The sequence below is a fragment of the Suillus paluster genome, assembly GCF_016628075.1.
Source record: "Suillus paluster strain FC165 chromosome Unknown EDB91scaffold_311, whole genome shotgun sequence".
In the NCBI taxonomy this organism is placed as follows: domain Eukaryota; kingdom Fungi; phylum Basidiomycota; class Agaricomycetes; order Boletales; family Suillaceae; genus Suillus; species Suillus paluster.
This window is the reverse complement of record NW_024537871.1, coordinates 82-23,362: the sequence shown is the minus strand read 5'-3', so window position 1 is coordinate 23,362 and position 23,281 is coordinate 82. Positions and strand designations below refer to the sequence as shown.

The following is a 23,281-nucleotide window of genomic DNA, read 5'->3' as shown; positions in this document are numbered from 1 at the left end:
CATTGAGTCCGGGCATCAAGTGCGGTGTCGAGTACTGACCACGAAACAGTATCGAGTACCGAGTACCGAACTCCGGGCTCCGGGTTCTGGGTGTTGAGTACCGACTTCCAGGTGTGCGATCCGGGTGCCGAATGCCGAGTGCCGGGCATTGACTACCGAGCTCCGAGTTCCGGGCCTCGAGTACTGAGTGCTGAGTACTGAAACCCGGAATACACATTTTGTAAATTGGACAAATCACTGTACTGAGTACCGAATACCGAGCTCCGGTGCCGATGTCCGGGTGTGAGTACCAAACACCGTATACCGATTACCGGCTTCCGGGTGTTTAGTGCCGAATGCCGAGTTCCAGGAGTGGAGTACCGAGGTCCGGGTATCAAATGTCGAACATTTGCCTGTTTGATGCTTGATTATTGGCACTCGAACATTGGTAATTGGTATTTGACAGTAGGTACTATCACATGGGTACTAAGCTATGTGCCTGTTCTATCCTTGCCAGGATGGAGTATGTACGCGATCCATCCTAGCCCATCCACATGAGGGAATCCCGGCATAAATATGAACAGAATCCCTCATGTACCATGCCCAAGCAATTCTATCCCCTTCCACTTCATGAACCCCATGTCTTACGATCCTTCCTGAAAACGCGATCATACAGCCGGGCTCGTACATGAACTCCAGCTGAAGACTTGGCATACTCATGCGAGCATTCGAATAACTACCCACGGTGGTGAGAATATCGAAGCATTCAGGAATGGATATGTGGTCTCGATGATTGGGGGTTTGCCGATTGGAAATGACGGTGAGGGTGTTAAACACGGATGCCCAGTACTGGAGGGTCTCTGACATCCTCGGAAGATTCTTGCTTTCGGCTGATTGTCCGAGGCTTAAAAAGGCTCGTATCCCAGCCCAGTACTGCTCAGGATGCATCACCCTGAGTGCGGCTGATGCGATGGCTGCCGGCCTGGCAATGGCTACCTTGAGAATATTCTCAGAGAATGGGTCCCTTCTACAATGAGGCAGATACCGCCGGGGTCCCGACAGATTCTATCCGGATTGGTCAGTGTAACTATCGGAAACCACCATCTCATTAGATCCCACCTCGTGCCCACTGTTGAAACCAAGCCGGAGATAGATTGATGCATCCGGGAGATATGCCATCATTTTCCGAGCTTGGTTTGAACCAATCCTGATTAGTCCGCCAACTCCCATCAACCTTTACACTTTTTGCAAGGCTCGGACTGAGCAAAATCGGAGGCTGCCAGAATTTCCTTCTGAGTTCCCATTTCATATTCCATATCCATCGAGTAACAAAATATATTACCCACCTGGGTGGTTTCCATCAGGGCATCCGGGAGGTACCACACAATGATGGCCCCGGTAGCATCGAGAACTGTGGCGGGTATGTCGACCAACTTTGTACCTTCATGGCCAGGAGGACACCTCTCAAGCAACCTCGCCTCTCTTTCTTCATTATGTCCAGTGTCCTTCGGGGAGATCATTTTGCTGTATCTCGCAATATCAATCTGCATCCGAACTGTGAAGCAATTTGAATCATCAAATGGACTGTCCGAATCTGCGGGAAGACCCACTGGGATTGTTATATGCCTTTATGAGGCAATCCACCAATTGATCACAAGCCATCACCAGATCGGTGTCTAGCTTAGGAGAAGGTATGACTGGGTCTCCTCCTGTTTTCTCGGCAATGAATTTCTGTTCGGTATATTCACATGCCTCATGAGTGACTGTCAAGGCCCAAGTGCGCCAGAAGGTTATTTCAATATCGGAGGTGGAAGACACATTCATGATGGTGTTGATCTTGGGAAATCAGATGGTCAATGCCGGATGTCCACAGACTTTAAAGGTGGTGGAGATAGGGTGGATAAGATAGGGAACCTTGATTTTAGCTTTCAAAGATGGATTATCATTTCATTGCTATACTAATATGTCAATGAAATACCGGATAATGGGAAGGGTGCTAGATATCAAATATTTGAGTGTCGGGACCCGGGACCTGGGACTCCCGGATCCCGGAACTCGGTACATGATGGTTGGTTCATTCAAATTTCGGTAGTTGGAACTTAGCTTTCAAAGACGGATTATCATTCATTGCAATGTTAGTATGTCAATGAAATACCAGATCATTGGAAGGGTGCTAGATATCAAATATTTGAGTCTCGAGACCCGGGTCCCGGAACTCAGTACATGATGCTTGGTTCAGTCAAATTTCGGTAGTTGAAACTGACCTTTCTATGATGGATTATCATTCATTGCAATGTTAGTATGTCAATGAAATACCAGATAATTGGAAGGGTGCTAGATATCAAATATTCGAGTGTCGAGACCCGGGTCCCGGAACTCGGTACATGATGCTCGGTTCATTAAAATTTCGGTAGTCGGAGCTTGGCACTTGGCACTCGATAGTCCCACCCGTCTATATCATATAATAACCTCGGCCCACCCGTCAACATCATATACATCTGGGCCCACCCGTGTATATCATACAACACCCTCGGCTCGGCCCACCCGTCAACATGATGTGTCTGGGCCCACCCATGTATATGATAACAATTAAACTCGATGCCCGGAACTCGGTACTCGGTACTTCGTGATTTGTTCAATTTATGAAATACCCGGAAGTCGATATTAGTTACCTGGAACTCGATATTAGTTACCCGGTGTGGGGAACGTCCCCACTGTAGACCCGTATTCCCCATATTTCCTGAGCCTTACCAGTATCTCCCCACGTGTTCCACTACCCATCCGCTTCTTATCTGACCCATCCACTATGCGGAACCCAAGTGGATCACAGCGGAACCAAGTGGATCACTCGCGCAACCTGCACATCCTACCCCTTTATCTTTAGGAACGTCCTACCCCGTCCTGTCCTTGTCCTCCCATCCTCACTGGTGAGTACTCTCTATGTTCGATGCATTGCTAACATGTTCCTACCTTGTTTCCCATGTATTACATACTTATGCGGATCTTTCTGATACTCGGAACCGCATCCTTATCTCACTGCCTCACCCGTTTAGCATAGCGCTTTTCGGAACCCGTTCCTATATAGATAGGAATAGATGGGATCTTAGTTTTTTACCTTTTGATTGACTCAACTCCACTTCCACTTGCAGAGTACTTCTCTAGTGCTCCACTCACTGTTTAAAATACCTTCCTGAATCTATTCTTGACCACATCCCATCGTCCGCGCATCTGCGAGTTCCGCTCGAAACACCCGATGTTCCGCATCCGACGACTTGGAACAAGTACCAGACACAAACCTGGTCCGACTTCGCCCAATCTTCTTCGTATAGGCTCGTAGTTTCTTTTCCCGTCCGTTGTATCCGTGATACGAGTCCGCGTGTTTGTTCCGTCCGTTGCGCGTTTGTCCTGCTCGTTGCACGTTAGTTCCGCTCGTTGTGCGCTAGTTCCGCGCATTCCACATTTGCGCGTTTCGATCCTATTAAGGAGTGGAACCATTCGGGTCGCTAGACAGAGTCTAGTCTTTGCTTTCCTCGCATTAACTTGAGGACTCGCTACCCAGTAGCAATCCCCTTGGGACAAGTATTAGTCTCGCACCCTTATTAGATATCTGAAATCACTCAGAGTCTACTTTCCTCACCCACACTGGACATCAATAGACGTTACCCAGAACTCAATAGACATTACCTGGAACTCGATAGATGTTACCCGGCCTGTGGATATGATATCAACCATCTCAGCCCACCCGTCTATATAATATACTACTACCTCGGCCCATACGTCTATATAATATACTACCACCTCGGCTTATATGTCTATATGATATGTATCTGGGCCCACCTGTATATGTGATATCCAACTACCTCGGCCCACCCATCAATATAATATCTAATAAATTGCTCTCTTGGCCCACCCGTCTATATTATATACCCCCACGTCGGCCTACCCGTCTATGCAATATACGATGACCTTCGGCCCACCCATATATATAATAAATATTTTACCGCTCCCTCAGCCCACCCGTATATATAATAAATATTTCACCACTCCCTCGGCCCACCCGTCTACAAAATAATACCAATATGTCAGCCCACCTGTCTACAAAATAATCTTAATTCGTCGGCCCACCCGTCTAATATGATATATATCTGGGCCCACCCGTCTATCTGATAACAAGCACCCTTGACATACCCGGCTATTTGATACACATCTACCTTGGTAAACCCATCTACATAATATCCAACTACCTCGGCCCATCCGTCTATTGAATATTCATGTCTATCGGCCCACTCATCTACTCTACATATTCCCTACATGGGCCCACCCGTCTCCATCGGGAATAATAACACTCCCGGCCCATCCGTCATAGTCGAGGATATATCTACCTTCGGCCCATGGTCCGCTGGCCCGTATCATACAGGATATTATGCACGTCCGTTCACTCGTATAATACGGAGATATGTTACTGCAATATGTGGTAGTCTACCCCTTCCTTCTGAGAGAATCCACAGGCGACTATCTGCAACTTATACCGTTCAACATTTCCATTTTGGTCTTTCTTGATGCAGAAGACAGGCTTGGAGGTGATCGGCTTGATGCCTTCAGGGATTGGGACGGTCTCATAGACTTGGTTTTCGTTCAGGCTGGAAAGTTCCTCCTCTAGAGCCAATTTCCATAATTGTTAAGACCATGCTCAGGGTAAAGTGGAGTCTGAGGGGCTTGGCTTCAGCTCGTACGCTGCGCCCCTTACCTGAGTACGTGCCCCTAATTTCGGGGTGTAGTCCGATACGAGTTCTATGGGTTCCGACAGGACGTCGGAATGGGGATCCTCTGAAGGAGGACCGTCGGACTACTAGGTGAGCACGGGAAAGTCAGGCGGGGGTTCCGCCCGACAGGAGAGAGGCGGGGGACTACTGGGGGTGGAACCCACAGTAGGAACAGAGCAGAGGAAACTGCTTAGACAAAGTCCGAAGCAGAGCGGAACAGAGGGGACTGATGTGAGAGTGTGGGGATTGGATCCGATGCGCAAGAAAGTGCAGCCGATGCACGGGGAGTCAAAGGAGCAGAGGAATGGGGGGACGGAGGGACGGAGGGACGGAGGGACGGAGGGACGGAGGGACGGAGGGACGGAGGGACGGAGGGACGGAGGGACGGAGGGACGGAGGGACGGAGGGACGGAGGGACGGAGGGACGGAGGGACGGAGGGACGGAGGGACGGAGGGACGGAGGGACGGAGGGACGGAGGGACGGAGGACGGAGGGACGGAGGGACGGAGGGACGGAGGGACGGAGGGACGGAGGGACGGAGGGACGGAGGGACGGAGGGACGGAGGGACGGAGGGACGGAGGGACGGAGGGACGGAGGGACGGAGGGACGGAGGGACGGAGGGACGGAGGGACGGAGGGACGGAGGGACGGAGGGACGGAGGGACGGAGGGACGGAGGGACGGAGGGACGGAGGGACGGAGGGACGGAGGGACGGAGGGACGGAGGGACGGAGGAACAGCAGAACAGCGGAACCCGCAAAATAGCGGAACATGCGGAATAGCGGAACACGCGGAATAGCGGAACACGCGGAATAGCGGAACATGCGGAATAGCGGAACACGCGGAATAGCGGAACGGGGAAGCGGAGAAGCGGAGGGTTGGAGGACAGCCGACCTAGGGAGTCAATCCCCTAGGCTGGGAAACAGGAGTTGACTTAGGAAAGACTTTAAGTCAAAGGACACAAGAGCAGGGCTTAGAAAAGGTAATATTCAGACTGAGTATCTACAGACAAAGGTACATAGGTTTATATACTCTAGGTAAGGAGCATAGCATAGCAGAAGGCTATGTGCTGAGTGTACAGGATTACAATGGGATGACTGAGACATACGAGAAAAGGCTCGGAGGAAAGTATGTACGTGACGGATCAGACTCGCTAGGGTATAGGGATTACCGGGGATCCGAAAAGCGGAACTATAATACTAAACGGGGATAGGACCAGTTGAGTGGTTCCTAGTCTAGGAGTGGACCAGTGAGGCAGTCGGGTGGACTGATAGTCGGGCGGGTCAATACAAGCGGAACCGAAGGATCCAAGCGGGGCGGAAAAGCGGAGGGAGTAGGAATAGGATCGGGCGGACCGATAGGGTGGAGGAGCAGAACCCCAGATAGGGTCGGATGGATGGGGTATGGGGTCGGATGACATAGGGGTAATGTCGGAAGAGTGGAACGGAGTTGGGCGGAGGTAGTGGGGCTAATCCTGCTGAGATGCGCTTCGCGCATTGTCGGGGAAGGAGGAATGAAGCGGGCAGGGAAACAGGGGGTCTGGCCAGCAGTGGGGATGCTCATAGGAGGTACTGGGGGTACTCGGATCCGGTATATGACAATAATCCTCCATCTGGGCAGATGAAAGCTTCCGGTAATGTTTTGGGGAGATCGTCTTCGGATGGGCCTGTGGCTGCTGCACCAGCAAAATATATATCATCCAGATCTATGGCATCGAAGGTCGGATGACTTGCATCTGGCGGTTCAGTTTGGCCATCCGAGCGTTGATCTGATGCGCTTGTGTCCTTGTGCAGTGCGGGCGGATCCATGGGTGCTTGGCGGCGTGTGGCTTCTTCATCCAAAGTCCATTGGTAGTCACAGTTTCAATCCCAAGGTCGTGTAGTGCGGGTGCTGCATCAGACCCTGGCTACTACCTGTGTGTGTTGTGTGCAGTTTGGAGATGGTGATCACGTGCATGGTGCGGAATCCGTGGCATCTGAGGCTTATACATCTGGCTTGATTGACAAGTTGTCTAGCTTTATGCATATGTCTTCAACATCCAGTTCCATCTGTGCTCCCACTGCGCCTGGTTCGACCTTTGGATGATATGCGGATGCAGGTGGATCTGACAGATCCAGAGGATGTATGGCTGGAGCCTGCAGGGGGTCTATGTGATGTCATGGAGGAGGTGGATCATCATCCATATGGTCTAAATCATGGTTGTAGACATGCAGGACTATACCCTCCCACCGCTGGACTTGCGGATGGATGTTCCAAGGTGCATAATCATCCGGGGGAACTTGCGCGGTTTCATTGAAGACGACATGCTGAGTGGAGAATATGGTGCGCTTCTCAAGGTCTAGGAGTTTGTATGCTTTCTTTCCGGGGGCATATCCGAGCATGATGGCTTTCCTCCCTTTCGGATGGAACTTCCCTCTGCACTTGTCCTTTGGTATGAGCGCATATGTGGGGCATCCGAATGGTTGGAAGAATGTGGGGTCTACGCATCTGTGGAAAAGATGTCCGTATGGGCTGTTGCCCTTTAGACCCACGGCTGAACTCCAAGCGGTGATGTGCGCTGCAGTGAGCATGGCATCCGCCCAGAATGACTTTGGCAGTTTCGACTCTTCAAGCATTGTGTTTGCGAGAGTACAAAGTGTTTTGTTCATCCACTCCGCAATGCCGTTCTGTTCTGGGGTATCCGCAGCTGTGGTCTCCTGGACAATTCCATCCGTGCGCATGGTATCCAATATGGTGTGCCCGGTGTACTCACCTCTGCCGTCGCTTTGGATGAACTGTGTGTAGAGTTGGGTGAAATGTTCCTCTTCTACTTCTGCACAGAAGAATGCCTGGACATCCGCTTTCCAAGTCTTGTACTGCTGATGCACATCGCTCTTCCGCTTTAGTAGGTAGATCCACAGGAATTTGGAGAAGTCGTTGATGATGACCATCCAGTAGCGGAAGCCTTTGCGCAATGTCGGGGTGATTGGTCCACCTACATCCATATGGATGATTTGGATTGGGCGTTCCTGTCATATACCAGATCCATCCGCTCCGATATTAATATCCACTCCATCCGATTCCGCATCCCATCTGCTTTCCGACCACCTCCGCTCCATCCGTCCTCCACTCCGTCCAATCATCCCCTGACCATCCGCCCTACGCTTCCGCTCAACCACCCAACCGCTCACCTCCCGTAACGTCTCCATTCAACTGTAACCTCTTTCCCCGTTTAGATATATACTTTCCCCATTGGTACATAGACCCTTACTCCGGATCACCGGTGATACCTTTTACCGCTCGATCACTCATCCAACGCGTACATATTGATATCCGCTCCAACGCATATATTTTCCGCTGACTACTGTACAGTAAGTACATAGCCTTTGGCTATGTCCTAGGTATCACTGCCTCATACTTAGAGAGTATATATATAACATATCATGTACTTAGATATTTTCCCTTAGTCTTAATATTACTTGCATTCTTGCAGTCTCTACTTGTGAGGATTCTCCGTAGGACCCTGCTACCTCTGGACACAAGTTTCGTCTTGTCGTCACCTCCGACACCCTCCACTTAGACTTAGAGCCGCGCTCTAAGTCTTCCATATTACTTCTCCGCTCATATCAATAAGCCCCTCTGCCCCTATCCACCCTCCGCACTATCCTCCGACTCCTCCGCTCCGCTCCTAGTTGGTCCGCTGCTAGCAGCACTTACCTCCCAACCCTCAAAGCGGACCCTAGTGGTCCACCCGTCCTATCGTTGGACAATGTCGGACCTGCTCCAAATTTGGGGCACGTACTCGGCTAAGGGCGCAGCGCAAGAGCTGAAGCCAAGCCCCAACCCCTCCACTACCTGAGAGCACGGTACCTAACAGTTCCGCATGGTTTCCAGTCGTGGGTGCAAAGGGGAGTTTCTTCAGCTTTCCAACGACGCATGGTTTGCAGAATTCAGGGGTTCCAGTGAGAGTGTCTATGCCCTGTACACGACCTTTTGCTACCATCTGCTGTATCCAATCTGTTGAGACATGTCCCATCCGCCGATGCAAGAGGTTGATATCTACCACAGCATTCACTTGATCCGAGCTGGGCATGGGCTTTCCTTTGATGTGGTAAAGTTTATGTTTGTGATGTGCAGTGAGTACAATGCGCGACCCCTTGCGGATTTCACAGATGTTGGATTTGGCAAGGAAGGTGGTGGATAGACCCGTGCGCCCGATCTTGTAAACGGATATGAGCGATAGGGTGAAAACCGGTACTAGGAGGACATCCGACAGTGCTATGTCATACTGCTTAGTTCCTACATGCACGCGGATGATGACTGTGCTGATTCCAACAGCATGGACGGTTGAGTCATCTCCAAAGCTAATGCCATGCAGTGGGTTTAGTACTTGGAATGATCCCGGCTTGAACCATCCCCTATGTGGGACCATGTGCGACGTTGCACCCAAGTCTACCATGATGGTGGATCTGTCACATGTGGGGGACGCAAGGCAAGCCTGAATGCGCTTTGCTAAGGATTTAGAGATATGTACACGTTCAAAAGTAACGTGGCTCTGTTCATCTGTGCTAGAATCCAAGTCTGAATCCATATCCGCTTTCACATCCGCTTTCTTTGCTTTCTCCTTCTTCTTTCGCTTTTCCGCTTTCTGCTTCATTGTGCGACAGTCACTGGTGTTGTGCGTGCTGTTACTCTTATGGAGTTCACACCACATCTTTGTCTCAGTGCTCTTCATCATTGATGCGGGTGGATCAGATGCGGTATCTGTTGGATGATGTGTGACTTCTGCTACAATGCGGGTTTCCACATCATTGAAGGTCAACTTTGATTCATCAATGGTGTTGAGGACAGATGACATGAAAGTCTTCCAGTCTGGTGTATCTGGGAGTGAGCGGAGGAGGGCGAATGCAATGAGCTTGGTGTCAATGGTGAACTTCATACCCACTAGGCAGGTCTCCAGGTTTCGGAAAATGGAGACATGGTCTTCGATAGCAGATGTGCCATCCCAGCATAGGGCGAAGAGTTGCTCAAAGGAATAGAATGCGGATGCGACATTGGAGGTGTTGTGGATCTCTATGAGTTTGTCCAGTAACCCTTTGGACGTCACTTGGGATGCAGTTTTGAGGAGTAGCGCATCAGATATGTGGCCTTGGATGATTCCGAGTGCTTTGTTGTCATGTAGTACCCATGCAGTGACTGGGTTGTCTGTGGATGTGGATGCAGGAGAGGGTTTCGGCTCTTCACCGGTCACAACACGTAGGACTTTCTCGCAGCGTAGCTTAGCATAGATGCGTAGTTTCCAAATCTGAAAGTTGTTTGGTCCGGTAAGGACAGGACAAGCGGATGTATCGCTTGTGGAATGGGATTTTTTCATGATTGATGATGGATGCGGATTTTAACCCTCTGCAGGTTGGGTGAGTCATTCTGGGGTCGATCTGGCTAGTTGGCGTAAGCAGGGCTCATAACCTGACAAAACTTTGAGTGAAGTGGATGCAGTCCGTCAGTACCCTAAGCGACGTCGATCAGGTCCACCAATACACCTAAGTAAAGCGGATAGAATCTGCACTCAGCCACTGCCAAAGGAGGCGATAGAAATGACTGTATTCACCTAAGTAAAGCGGATAGAATCTGCACTACTCTAGATTAGCTACACTGGTATAAATGAATGTAAATGAAGACATACCTCAGCCGCTGCCAAAGGAGGTGATAGAAATGACTGAGGGAAAGTATCTACCAAAGCACCTCTGATATATGGGCAAAACCCCACTTGCTAACCGACCATGCGTATCGCCTATGAGTCCATGACTTGTATTGAATGCACTCACTATTACATGTACACCCGAAACATTCCAAAGCATTCTGATGCTCCTTATTATGTATCCAAGCGCATGTGCTTGCATCCGGCTGTCATATACCGGATCCGAGTACCCCCAGTACCTCCTATGAGCATCCCCACTGCTGGCCCAACCCCCTGTTTCCCCGTCCGCTTCATTCCTCCTTCCCCGACAATGCACGAAGTGCATCTCAGCAGGATTAGCCCTGCTACCTCCGTCTGACTCCGTTCCGCTCTTCCGACATTACCCCTATGTCATCCGACCCCATACCCCATCTATCCGACCCTATCTGGGGTTCCGCTCATCCGCCCTATCAGTCTGCCCAACCGCCTCACTGGTCCACTTCTAGTCTAGGAACCACTCAACTGGTCCTATCCCCGTTTAGTATTATAGTTCTGCTTTTTGGATCCCCAGTAATGCCTATACCCTAGCGAGTCTGATCCGTCGCGTACATACTTTCCTCCGAGCCTTTTCTCATTTGTCTCAGTCATCCCATTGTAATCCTGTACACTCAGCACATAGCCTTCTGCTATGCTATGCTCCTTACCTAGAGTATATAAACCTATGTACATCTGTCTGTAGATCCTTAGTCTGAATATTACCTTTTCTAAGCCCTGCTCTTCTGTCCTTTTGACTGAAAGTCTTTCCCAAGTCAAACTCTTGTTTGCCGGCCTAGGGGATTGACTCCCTAGGTCGGCTGTCCTCCGACCCTCCGCTTCCCTGCTTCCCCGTTCCTCTGTTCCGCCGGTTTTGCTATTCCGCCGGTTCCGCTATTCTGTGGGTTCCGCTATTCTGCGGGTTCCGCTGTCCCTCCATCCCTCCATCCCCCCGTTCCTCCGCTCATCCGACTCCCCATGCATCGGCCGCACTTTCCCGCGCGTCAGACCCAATCCCCGCACTCTCACATCCGTCCCCTCCGTTCCGCTCTGCTTCGGACTTCGTCCAAGCAGTTCCTTCCGCTCTGTTCCTACTGTGGGTTCCGACCCCAGTAGTCTCCTGCCTCTCTCCTGTCAGGCGGAACCCCGCCCGACTTTCCCGCGCTCACCTAGTAGTCCGACGGTCCTCCTTCAGAGGATCCCCATTCCAACGTCCTGTCGGAACTCATAGAACTCGCATCGGACTACACCCCAAAATTAGGGGCACGTACTCGGGTAAGGGGCGCAGCGTACGAGCTGAAGCCAAGCCCCCCAGACTCCGCTTTACCCTGAGCACGGTCTTAACAACCTATATCTCTATGTTCCTTGAAAATACTGTACCCTATAAGCATGGAGGTTTTCGAAAAATACTTACTGGATGTAACTTCCTCCCACTTTTCCTTCACCTTACCAGAAGATCGCTTTGACCTATACCCACTATCCATCTAACTTTTAATGAACTTCCTTCGACTTTGATTTGCATCCTGTCCGATCCGCAAGTTCGATCTGCTCGATCTGATGAATCCATATGTTTCGCATCCTATCCGCTTCATCTGCTTTTGCAGATCTTTCATCCTATAGGGTCGCTTTAGACAAAGACTAGTATTCCCCAGTAGCAATCCCCTTTAGGGTCGAACGTGCTTGTTCTCAAGTGAGGCAGCAGGTAGCAAAGACCCAACTGTGTAGTAGTTAGATTTCTCACTGCTGCACTTGTTGTACCCACAGCGTACATATTGATATCCGCTCCAACTTATGTTTTCCGCTTACTACTGTACAGTAAGTACATAGCCTTTAGCTATGTCCTAGTTATCACTGCCTCATACTTAGAAGTATATATATAACATATCCTGTACTTAGATATTCCCTCAGTCTTAATATCACTTGTATTCTCGCAGTTTCTACTCGTGAGGATTCTCCGTAGGACCTTGCTATATCTGGACACAAGTTTCACCTTGTCGTCACCTCCGACCCTCTGCTTAGACTTAGAGCTGCGCTCTAAGTCTTCTCTCTTACTTCTCCGCTCCTATCAATAATCCCCCCTGCCCCTATCCACCCTCCGCACTATCCTCTGCCTTCTCCGCTCTGCTCCTAGTTGGCCTGCTGCTAGCAGCACTTACTTCCCGATCCTCAAAGCGGACCCAAGCGGTCTACCCATCCTATCGTCGGACCCGCTCCAAATTCGGGGCACATACTCGGCTAAGGGGCACAGCGCAAGAGCTGAAGCTAAGCCCCAACCCCTCTGCTACTTGAGCAGCACGGTACCTAACAGCAGCAGCATCCTCTCTCCCAGTGCTTTCTCCAGCACTAACCCCTGCCCCTTAAAGCCCATCTCCAAGAGCTCCCCTATCATGAAGGCGAACTGGCACTGATCCTCCTGCACCTTCCTCTGACTCAATGTCTCTTCCAGTGCCAACCTAGAAATTGCTGGTGCTACCTCCCTCAATAGTTTGTTGGTCTCTGCCAACATTTTGTTGAGGTGCAACTGGGCCCCGCCATCTTGTTGGCAGTGGTGACCCAAGTGACATTGTCATACTCTGCATACCCCATGTCCTCTGCATCTTCATCCACAGTTGACTCATCCATCCGTTAGGTACTGTGCTCGGACTGAGAAGCGGAGGGGTCAGGGCTTGGCTTCAGCCCTTGTGCTGCGCCCTTAGCCGAGTACATGCCCCGAATTTGGAGTGGGTCCAACAATGTCCGATGATAGGACAAGTAGACTGCTTTGGTCCGTTTTGAGGGTCGGGAAGTAAGTGCTACTTGCGGCAGGCCGACTAGGAGCGGAGCGGGAAAGGTGGGGAGAATGCAGTGAGTGGAAAGGAGCAGGGGGATTGATTGGATAGGTCAGGGAAGTAAGAGTAAAGACTTAGAGCACAGCTCTAAGTCAGAGCAGAGGGTCAGAGGTGACAACAAGTTTAAACTTGTGTCCGGAGAGAGCAAGGTCCTACGGAGAATCCTCACAAGTAGAAACTGTGAGAAGACAAGTAATATTAAGACTGAGGAAAAGTAGCTAAGTACAGGATATGTTTTATATACTTCTAGGTAGGAGACAGTGACAAGTAGACTATGGTATAAGGCTATGTACCAAGTATACAATTTGTATGTACTGACACAGGCGAAGACATAAGTCGGAGCGGGTATCAATATGTACGTGTCTAGTGTTTTAAAGTCCAGTTGCAGGATCAGTCCGGTCCAGTTGCCTGAAGTTTGCGAAAATCAATGGACCGGTCTTCTAGGGAACCGGTTGGTATGCACATGTAGTACTCGTCAGCACGATTCCAACGGTGGTCCGATCATGTAAAACGGTTAAGATCTGATAAAGTTATGAGCATTACAAGAAAAAGCTGCAAATTCGTGGGATGTCTTGTATCTTAGCTTTTATCTAGACCAAACCATAATAAATTGACAAGGTAAGACTAGCTATAGACTCGTCTATACTAGGGCTAAAAGTAGCGTTGAGACACCTAAGCCTTATAACAACTTTTATTTTTTGACATTTCATATTTGACTCACTTGCAGGGCGCAGTTTGATAAAATGCTCATATCTCGCTCGAATCTTAACCATTTAATACAACAATTACACCGTTGGAATCGCAGGACAAAGTACTACACTTCCATAGGACTGGTCTCGGTTGCAACCGGTCTAAAACCGGTTGTAGGACCACAAAAGACCAAAAACATCGGTCTTTTGAGGTCCAGTCCGGTTTTTTGATATCATGGGAATAAAAAGACCGGTTTGGTCCGGTTGCCTAAAAATAGGCTAAAAAGACTGAACCGAACCGGACTTTAAAACACTAACAACACTCCCCCTCAAACTGAGCGGAGTCCAAGCATGGCGGCAAAATGCTTGGCAAGATTATCTGCAACCATATTATCTGTAGGTCAATATTCAAGTAAAATGGAACCTTTGTCAATAGAGAAACAAATAAAATGGTAATGAATATCTATGTGTTTGGTGCGCGCGTGAAAAACACCGGAATTAGTGAGTGCGATAGCAGATTGATTGTCGCAATAAAGAGTGGTTGGTTGAGTGAACGGACGGAAAATTTCTGTGAGAAAACGGCAAAGCCAGATGGCTTCTTTTGCTGCATGGGTGGCTGTGACATACTCAGCCTCTGTTGTGGAAAGAGTGACTAGCTCTTGCTTCTTTGAGCTCCAAGAGACAGCTCCTCCATCCAATAGGAATCCATACCTGAAAATGGCGTGTCGGTGCTCTTGCAAGGCACTGTCTGCATCAGCGAAGCCCTCAAGGCCGCATTTTCCATTGCTGAAGGTGAGTGCAAACTTCTTTGTACCTGCCAGGTACCAATAAATCTTCTTCACAGCTTCCCAGTGTGTCATTCCAGGGTTTGCGCCATACTGTGCAACAGTTGAAACTGCAAATGCAATGTCTGGGCACATTCCAATGGCCAGATGCATCAGCGAGCCAACAGCCTCATGATAAGGAATGTTCTTCATCAGCGCAGATTCAGTGGGAGTCTTGGGGCATTGAGATTGCAAGAGTGGTGTGTTTGGGTCCATGGGGATTGAGCAGGGTTTCATATCCATGAAGTTGTACTTGGCAAGGATAGAGTCGATATACATTTTGTAGGAGAAGGATATGATGCGTGCAGGATGGTCTTGAGTGACCTTCATGCCAAGCAATGATGTAATTGGCCCGAGGTCCATGAGCTATAACAGGCGGCGACGTCGCACTTGAAACTCGATACCTCCTTGTTGTTGCTGCCAGTGATTGTGCAGTTGTCAACATGGGCTGCGAGAATGGGAATGTCTGCGCCTAATTGCTTATAGGATACTCCCCAGTCTGGCTCTGTTCTCTTCATCCCCAAGCTGGAGAGGGGATGGCATAGTTCTTGATACCATTTGGGGGTGCCTTGCTTGGATCCATAGAGTGTGACGTGGAGATGGGCAATGGGACACTTGAATTTCTTCTCAACGTTGAGACCAGGTGGCAATTCCATGTGGATTATCTCATCATCATCTAACTTCCCATTTAGGAATGTGCTGTGGAAGTCAAAACATCTATGTCCCAGTTGTTTCGTGCTGCGATTGCAAGGATCATGCGAAGGGAGGTGAGATGCACTACTGGTGCATTCATAGTAGTCGAGGCCATAGACTTGTGAGTACCCTTTAGCCACTAATCTTGCCTTGTACTTCTCAATCTCTCCATCAGCATTCCTCTTGAGTGGAAAGACCCATTTGCAGCCGACAACATTCACATTGTCCAGTTGTTCGACGGCTTCGTTGACTATGGTGGGATCCATCCCCTCTACTGCCACTACTCCAGCAACCATCACAAAGATTTCATCATCATCTTCGTCCATCTCACCATACTCCCCCACTATTCCTAGCTCAACAGCCAGGTTACTGGACTCCCCTGCAGGCTGCATCCCATGAGGTAAGTCTGTACTTCAGCCATCAGTGGTACCTGTACCATCGCAAAGGCTCTTGATGAATGCTGACTCAATTCTCACTCTTCCAGAGCGACGTGGTGGTGTGGCTGCCTCAAATTGCGGCCCTAAGTGGTCTTGAGGAGGAGGAAGAGTAACGGGTTGAGGTGGAGGTTGGTTGGCAGGTGCTGAATCAACATCATCGACTTGTGCCGCATGGTTGTCTGGTCCTGTGGGTTCTCCTACAGGCATTCTCACCTCTGCAATGTCAAATTTGACGCTCCTCTCAACAGCTATGTGTCTGGTGTCCGGGAGGTAGATTTGGTGGCCATTGCTATCACAATTGAACCCAACCCATCTGCCATTGATTGCTCGCATGTTGAGCTTCAAGCCATTTGTGGAGTGGACCTTGATGCGGCAGCCCCAAACTGGTAAGTTCCTCAGGTTGGGTGTCTTTTCGTATAGCATCTCATATGGCGTCTTATTTTCCAGGGCATGAGTTGCCATCCAATTATTTAGCCAGGTCATGTGGATGATGGCTTCCCCCCATAGGAATTTGGGAAATTCCCTGGCATGTAGCAATGCGCATGTTCATTTGGGTACAGTTCAGTTGAGGCACTCAGCAACTCCGTTGTGCTCTGGCATGTTGTGCATGGTGAGTTTGCACTCTGATCCTCTACTGTTGAGATGACACATGAACTCTCTGCCTTGATCAGAGCAAAACCGTTTGATTTTTGTATCAAACTGCATGTTTGCCCAGGCCTCATAGGACTTGTATGCATTGAAGGCTTCGTCCTTCGTGTGCAACAGATACAGGTGAGAGAATCGTGTGAAGTCATCAGTGAATGACACAAAGTATTCTTTATGTCCAGAGGTTCTAATGGGTGATGGGCCCCAAAGGTCACTATGGACTTTGTCACCAAACTTCTCGCATCTCAGGGGGTCTCGAACCTTGCCAATCAGTTTTTGTGTGGCCTTTGCATACTCGCACGAGTTGCATTTGTCCATCATGGCATCGGAGGGGTCTAACGTGATTCCAGTGATGACACCATCCTTGATCATGTGCTTGATGCTTTCTGGGGCAATGTGCCTGAGTCTGGCATGGATCTCTCACATGGTGAGTTGCTGATCCGTCTTTGTGAGTCCTGCTGGACCAGGGGTCCCAAGACAGTAGTCCAGAGACTTAAGCTCTCAGAGGTCTCCATAGCTTAGTCAGACAGCACATACATGCACACAGGACTCACTTCAGTAGAACATCTATCTAATCACACAGATCCAAGCACACTGCTATTGTCCTAGCTCATCTTGGTGAACAGAGTGATCTCGACTCAAAACAAACTTGTTTTAGAAACAATTAGCAATCAATCAGGATTCAGCAAATTTAGCTTCAGTTTTGTTCTTAGCCACAGCATCAGAATGTGCAAAAGCAGAATCCAAGCAGAAACACCATTTGCAGAAAAATGCGCAAGCAACAAGCAAGCACTATTATGTTGCATTACGCCCAAAGGCCAAGATAGACAGCGGGTGTTGTCAAAACACCTGCATGCATTCAAAAAGGGCTGTGTTATGGCTGAGCCCGGCTCGGCCAACAGTGCACTTGATGGGTCCAGACACCGACCCACTTAGGAGTCGTCGGATGTCTGCCGTTCCTCTAAGCATTGTCACAAGCATAATAAGAGGATAGAATCCAGTATCAGTTAAGATACCAGAAGCCAAGAATCACAAGTGAATATCAAGTTAGAGAAATACATCGTCTAACTACTCTGATATATATAGGGTATAGTTCTATAGTTCAGGGGAGGTCTATCTGACCAAAAAGTGTCCTAACTAGGTAAGCATACATGAGTCATATGGACTCGGAGATAAGGGAACTGGTGCAGTGGTAAGGGTCCAGGGTACACATCGCGATAAGCAATAAGACAGAAGCATGCAGCTTCTATGTTTCAAGGGGTGACCACAGTCATGATAAGTGATAGGCATTACCGGTGTATTGGTAGAGGTGATAAGGGAGAAGTGTGCAGCTTCTATTGATCCCAGTCTAGAGCTGTCCTGCTCCAACAGCTGTCATGCTGTGCTTATACAGTTTAATCACATGCTGGTGATCAGGTGACAGTAGTCATGTGATGTGATGTGGTGTGACGGTCTCGTGAGGGACATCGATGATGTAACAGTGTGTTACTGTAACAGGCTGTGTTCTATCTTACTTGTTTACGTGGAATTCCATTAGAAACTGATGCCTAGCAGCCTAAGACCCAGAGCAGAAACAGGTCTAGCAATAACCAACACTCACCTAAAAATCAATTGGTCGACAGAAACTTCCACAGCTTCATCCCCACTAGACGCACCAGAACATTCTCCCAGCTCACCACTGACCAGCCTTGATAGTGCTGAGGATCGCAATGCTATTCCATCTCCCAAGTTAGAAGTCCCAGACCTAGACCTCGAACTATCTCAGTTTGAGCTTGAAACACCAAGTCGTCACAGAAAAACAGAACCACTCACATCCATATCTACAATGCCAGACTACAACCTCAGTGCATTCTTCCCGCTCGCAGAACTCAAGCACAGTATGCCCACTGAAACACCCCAAATCTTTCATGGCGATGGACGCAAATCAGAGAATCCTGCAGACTTTCTCAAATCATTTAATCGGGCTATGGGGCAGCAAGCGACCACAGCTAGTAACGATAAATTGGAAGCATTCGGCGACTATCTGGGTACAGGGTCAGAAGCAGAAGTGTGGTTTAAGGGACTCGTGACGACACAAACAGCAACATGGATGTCGTTTGTCACAGTGTTTGAAACGCGTTGGCCTCCCATTGAGATAGCAAAGAAGATGAAAGCAGAACAGGAGAGAGAACTACTAGAACACAGGTTAACAGATGTGGACGTGGGGACCAATGCCACGTTATACGACCGAGAATGTTGGTCACATGAAGCATGGGCAACAAAAGCACAGCAGCTTGCAACAAGTGCAGGAATAGAGGCGAGCACATCGATGATTTGGCAAGTTAGAGGAGGATTACCGAACATCATCAAAGATTTGTTGAAAGACGACAAATACAAAAACTGGGCGGCATCTACAAAAGAGGTGAAAGAGTTGAAGGGTAATAGGCTTTTGGAGAAGAAGGAACAGCACAGCAAGCAAGAACATGAAGTTACCATGCTGTGCGCAGATGTAGCTCAGCTACAACAACACAGTACCGCGCAAAACCCCATCACAGCAATCCAAAACCAGTTCTCTCGCATGTCTATTGCCCCATCAAAACCTCCCAATATGTCAACGAGTAGCTACACGGTCACATGTGCACCAGCTCAACAAACCGACCAGTTTTTGCAACACACTATTAGTCATCAACCAGCAACAAGCCTACAGCCGCTAATAATAACTGAAGAGATGAAGAATGCAACCCAACAACTAGTCTCCTCATTCATGCACCACCCAGACATGCCAACAGGTCACACAGCATACATGACACAGATTGCACAATGGAATGCAAAATGGGGAGAGAACACCAGAGTATTGCACGAAACAGAGTACCCGCTCAAACTGGGGACAGCAGCTATTGCATTGAGTGAATGTTTCAACTGCGGAACACATGGGCACAACAGTCAAAACTGTGTCCTACCAACAGATCATGTAGAGAGGCTTTCTCGAAAAGAAGCAGTGTGGCAAGCAATCACAAGCAGAGTATTAGGCGCCTTCAATCAAGCAACAGTGACAACCATATCTCTAGTTATCAACGGGAACCAGGAGATGACATCAGCATGGATCGAGGAAGTCCCGGAGGAACAGGGAAAAGTAGATGGGTTGACATAAATCAAAGCAATATGTCGACCCAAAGTCTCAAGAATCCACAGGACAGAGTTGAAATCCTCGCATGTGCGGAGGCGAGATGCGAGGAAAAGAGCAGGATCAATAGCCCTGAACTCTATGCTGAAGCCGTAGCTAAGGATGTCACATGTATCACCAATTCTCATGACACAATCAGGATTGTTGACCTCTACTCAGTCGGACACCCACAAGTAACAAAAACACAGCTAGAGAATGGAGAACTTCCAGTCCCGTTTATACACCGGATTGAATTAGAAGGTCCCCAGGGAGAAGTAATCAGGATTAGAGCGCTATTCGACGATGGAGCAATGGTTAGTGTCATGTGCACGTTAATATTCCAGAAGATCAAACACCAATTATGCAACTATGGCCAATCAGACAAACAATTATGAATGGCAGATGGGAACATCATCAAATCAGTTGCGAAATGGATGAGGAACATCAAGATCGAGGGAGTTGTAGCAGAAGGAACATTTGAAGTTTTCGACAGCGGAGGAAGTTGGGGCTTTTTGTTCAGAAAACCAACACTTCAAGCATTTGCAGCAGTCCACGACTATGAGACGGATGAAATCAAGATTTCAAACAGGGTCCACAAAGCGAAGCTAAGCAATCAAGTTGCAGACCACCGAATGATGCAACAAGAGAACATAATCAACCTCACGCTGGATGAGAAACAACAATGAGAAGACATACCATCGAAGATGACAAGCCCATCAAGTATCCCAATGGGACAATGGAGGCTGACAATGCGAAGAGTAGAGAATAAAGAGCGGAGGCAAAAGTTAAAGCAAGAAGTGTTAGGGGGGAGCGAAAAGCTCCCCACAAGGGAAGTTGATCAGAATTCAATATCAGAAAGCAAACAAAACATTAACGCACCAACAATCACAGAGCATTCAGCAAACATTGACATGATATTGGAACAAGAAGCGGAAGACCTCATTCTCGAAGAACTCCCAGAGTTAGGGCCAAACAAAGGGAACACAACACTACATACTCGTCAAACAGATCCATTCAATCCAGCAAGAGTCAAGGAGATCTTATGACAGATAACCTTTGGAGATGACTTAACGAAAGAAGAATGAGAGGAGCTGGAGCAACTGGTGAAGGAGAACGCAGACAATTTTGTGTTGGCATTGAAGGAAGTAATCCCGATACCAGGAGCAGAGCTGAACCTAAACGTCCCGGACAACGCAGTCTTCAATCTGAGGATGCACCAATGCCCATTGACACCGGAACAATCATGATTCTACAATGAAAGAGTGAACAAAATGCTAGCAGCAGGAGTAATAGAGAGAGCGCCACCAGAACTCATCAGATGCGTAGCCACAACGGTCATAGCCCAAAGAGTGCACGAAGCAGGAGGTTTATCATGGGACGAACTCAAGCAACAAGTTAATGATCAACACAGAACAGTGGGACTACAACCAGCATTCGAGTTGCCCCCTAGAGAAGTACCACAGCTAACAGCAGACGAAGCAGTAGAGAAGAACCCAAAGAAATGGAGAGTCTGCCAGAACTTTGCGCAGCTCAACAAAGTAACAGAAGTAGTGCCTATGCCGCAGGGGGACATTTTAGCGAAACAACAAAGGTTGAGTGGTCACCGCTTCATTTCAATATTTGACTTTGCAGCAGGATATTATGTGATAGAAGTACCAGAAAAATGGTGTCCATACCTGGCATTCTATATCAAGGGACGCGGGTATTGCTGGTACCGAAGAATGCCAATGGGGATCACAGGAGCCCCAACAGCCTTTTGTGAAGTGTTAGCAACAAGATTACACGACTTGCTAGTGACACACTTCATGGAGTTATTCATGGATGATGGAGGTTGTGCGGCAAGTACATTTAGAAAAATGATAGATAAGCTGATGGTATTATTCAAACACTTTCAAGAATGTCAATTCTCAATAGCACCAAGCAAGACCAAGTTATGCATGGCGGAAACAGAATTTGCAGAAGGGACAATAGGGAGAGATGGAGTAAAACCAGATCTAACGAAGCTCACAGCCATTGTAGATTGGGCACAACTGCAGGACGCACAAAATCTAGCCTCGTTTTTAGGCCTCACAGGATTTTACCGCACTTTAATAAGTGCATATGTGAAACAAGAAGGACCACTGTGTAATTTACTCCTCAAAGTGCCATTAAACAGCTCCATGTCAAAAGCAGCGTACCAATGAGCTATGAGCGGCTTTAAGCTAAGTACCATTTGGAAGCAGGAACACACTAATGCATTTCTAGACCTCAAGACAGCCATTACATCAAGACCAGTATTACAAGCACCAAGATATGATGGCTCACATTTTGTTGTAACATCAGACAGATGTTTAGAAGGTTTTGCAGCAGTATTATCACAAAGAGTAAGGACACAAACACCAGCAGGAAAGTGGGTAGAACGAATGCATCCATTAGGCTTCGCGTCAAAATGGACATCACCAACAGAAAGGAAGTACAAATCCTATCTGCTAGAATTCGCAGCGCTAAAATTCGGATTAGATAAATTCTCAAGCATTATTTGGGGATTTCCCGTTGAAATCGAAACAGATTGTAGTGCAATGAAGGACACGTTACTCAATCCAAACGTGAACATGGCACATGCTAGATGGAGAGAGGGGATTTTAGCATATCACATTATGGATATCAGACATGTACCAGGTAAGTTGAATGTAGTAGCTGACAGCCTTAGCAGAAAATGGGAAAACATGCAAGTGATTAGAGGAGGTGGAAGTGAGCGGACAGTACGAGAAGACTGGGAAGTGAGAACAGGGTTAGTCAATGATATCATGCGCGTAGAACTAATCAGCACAGAAATTGAAAACCTCCACAAATGATTCAAAGAAGAACCAGTCTTCTTGGAAGTTGTAGATGCAATATGCAATTTAGATCAGAGCAAAGACATACAAGAGAAAAAGAAAGCACAACACAGAACATTGCAGTACATCATAGAAGAAGAAAAACTTTGGAAAGTACACAGAGGAACGACAATGAGAGCCAGAGTGAGGGTCGAGTGTATATCGAGAGAGGAAGCAAGAGTATTAGCAGCAAAAACACACTTAGAAGGCAGTCATTGGGGAAGGGACGTGATCAAAATCGCACTCCTCGATCAAATATGGAGCCCCAAACTCGATGCGTCAATTCTAGAAGCTATCAGAGATTGCACCAAGTGCAAAAACTTTGGCCCAATGCATATACACTCACTATTTGAACTTCTAGTAGGAGATTACCTATCCCTGCCTAAAGGAAAAAACAGATACAGCACACTTGGAGTATATCTCAACACATTCTCACAGCATATGTGGGTCTTCAAATACAAGTCAGCAGGCAGTGTGAAGACCATGATCAACAGTCTAACCAGCATTTTCAATGCATTTACTTCAGACCCTTCAGTCATATGTACTGCAGAACCTAGTGATAGGACGTGTACATTGACTTGCAAAACCAGGTGTACAGGACAGCGGCCAGCCCATGCAGAACCAGACCTGGCCGGTGTTGCAGAACCCTTGCAGGCCAGTGCCCTATTATACAGAATGATATCTCTGCAGTATCTGTGTAGGCCGGTGATAGGCCTGGTCATGCAGGCTGCATAGAGG

The 23,281-nt window shown here is 48.3% G+C and overlaps 5 protein-coding genes across 5 annotated transcripts; 1 reads left to right on the top strand and 4 right to left on the bottom strand.

Moving 5' to 3' along the window:
• Window positions 1-1,208: 1,208 nt before the first annotated feature.
• Window positions 1,209-1,803, bottom strand: EDB91DRAFT_1257590 (uncharacterized protein; the record flags this gene model as incomplete). Its single annotated transcript, XM_041324306.1, has 3 exons — window positions 1,209-1,271; window positions 1,326-1,534; window positions 1,590-1,803. 3 exons carry the CDS (start codon window positions 1,801-1,803, stop codon window positions 1,209-1,211), a joined length of 486 nt encoding a protein of 161 aa, XP_041168695.1.
• A 4,530-nt stretch (window positions 1,804-6,333) lies between these two features.
• EDB91DRAFT_1019388 (uncharacterized protein) lies at window positions 6,334-6,507 on the bottom strand (the record flags this gene model as incomplete). Its single annotated transcript, XM_041312540.1, has 1 exon — window positions 6,334-6,507. A coding segment is annotated over one exon (174 nt), but the record flags the coding sequence as incomplete, so codon positions are not given.
• A 2,336-nt stretch (window positions 6,508-8,843) lies between these two features.
• Window positions 8,844-9,152, bottom strand: EDB91DRAFT_1011367 (uncharacterized protein; the record flags this gene model as incomplete). The annotated part of the gene is made up of 1 exon (XM_041312421.1): window positions 8,844-9,152. A coding segment is annotated over one exon (309 nt), but the record flags the coding sequence as incomplete, so codon positions are not given.
• A 501-nt stretch (window positions 9,153-9,653) lies between these two features.
• On the bottom strand, window positions 9,654-10,094 carry EDB91DRAFT_1065532 (uncharacterized protein; the record flags this gene model as incomplete). The annotated part of the gene is made up of 1 exon (XM_041314786.1): window positions 9,654-10,094. A coding segment is annotated over one exon (441 nt), but the record flags the coding sequence as incomplete, so codon positions are not given.
• Window positions 10,095-18,089: 7,995 nt separating this feature from the next.
• EDB91DRAFT_1257584 (uncharacterized protein) lies at window positions 18,090-19,676 on the top strand (the record flags this gene model as incomplete). Its single annotated transcript, XM_041324305.1, has 1 exon — window positions 18,090-19,676. One exon carries the CDS (start codon window positions 18,090-18,092, stop codon window positions 19,674-19,676), a length of 1,587 nt encoding a protein of 528 aa, XP_041168691.1.
• Between the last annotated feature and the right edge of the window lie 3,605 nt (window positions 19,677-23,281).